The 1,345-nt window shown below is 37.8% G+C and overlaps 1 protein-coding gene across 1 annotated transcript in view; it reads left to right on the plus strand.

The window, feature by feature from the left end:
* LOC106520738 (poly(U)-specific endoribonuclease-C) overlaps positions 1-362 on the plus strand; it is a gene marked incomplete in the record, with an annotated part of 5,698 nt that extends 5,336 nt beyond the window's left edge. The window contains 1 exon segment of the mRNA XM_014012965.1: positions 1-362. Coding sequence (XP_013868419.1) covers positions 1-40 — 40 coding nt within the window.
* Between the last annotated feature and the right edge of the window lie 983 nt (positions 363-1,345).

The following is a 1,345-nucleotide window of genomic DNA, read 5'->3' on the forward strand; positions in this document are numbered from 1 at the left end:
GTCCTACCCCAAACTGCTCAGCAGCAACAACAGGGATTAGTGAGGTTACTGCATTCAGACACGGCAATTATGAAGGAAACTTGGAGAAAATTTTTTCTCTTCACTAAACAGTGACCGTCTACTAGCTTATTGATTGATATAAACATTTGTTTTAATCAACCATGTGTTTATATTAAAATAAATGAAAACATTAGTTTACAAACTGAGTAATTAAGCTCGATTGTTTAATTTTTGTTTCTGTAAAGTTAAAGTATCTGTTTTGCATTTTTACACTTTTGATATATTACATATATAGATGTATTACAATGTAGCTTCATTGTTGTTGGAGGTACTTTTAAATAAATAAAGCTGACAAAACTGTAGTGGTCACCTCAAGGGGGAGTAAACCGTTCCACCTGTTTTTGACCTTTGAGAGACAAAACTCTATTTAAATCTGAATTTATGCCACAATGTCAGATGAGTTTGGTGGATTCAGAACTACTGGAAGCAGAAAAAGGTTTAAAAGATTTAACATTCAGCTTCGTGTTGAACCCCCGGACCCTCGGGATGGCATGAACTGCGGGGGAAGAACACTGATGAGTTTCAGGACCAGTGGTGGAGGATTAGCGACAACAAAGAGTGATTACTGACCTTCCAGCTGCGAACGAACCAGACTTGGTTAAGTCCGCCGGACATGTTGGTTTTAGGTCCAAGAGGAGGAGCGAGCGGCCTGTGGTAATCCAGTAAGTGTCAAGAGGTCTGGCAGTGAGTGACTGTGGCTGAGGAGCTTAAATACTGGTGGGAACAGGTGAGGCTGTGGCACTGAATGAGGAGGCGTGGCCTGAACAGGTGAGCTGAGCATGAGTGACAGGAGAGCAGAAGGAGCAGCCAAAATATGACACACGATGTGTCTTCTTAAACAGAGAGACATTTTCTTCTTCTTGATCAGATAACATGTATAAAAAAGAAAACACAAAAAGAGTGTTATTACAATGTTTTATTGTGCTTTGATGTAAATCACGACTTGAAATTTAACTGTGAAACCACAGGGATTGATTGTATATTTTTCTGTTGAAATCTTATAACTAAACTCAGCGTTTATGGTTAAGTTTATTATAAACAGTAATAATCATCATAATGAATGTTCTTAAATTAAATAATTCATTTTTTCAGATTTTCAGTAAATCATTTTTTAATACTACGTTCACACCGAATGCGTTTTGAGCAGCAAAAAAGCGCCCAACGCTTCCAGCTGGGCTCACTATGTTCAGATGTATGGAAAGCCATAAACGCACGGATTGTAAAGTGCCCATTTAGTGGCGTTTAGGGCTTTCCATAAAACATAAATGCAAAAAAAAAAAAAAAA

The sequence above is a fragment of the Austrofundulus limnaeus genome, unplaced genomic scaffold (genome assembly GCF_001266775.1).
Source record: "Austrofundulus limnaeus strain Quisiro unplaced genomic scaffold, Austrofundulus_limnaeus-1.0 Scaffold97, whole genome shotgun sequence".
Lineage (NCBI taxonomy): Eukaryota > Metazoa > Chordata > Actinopteri > Cyprinodontiformes > Rivulidae > Austrofundulus > Austrofundulus limnaeus.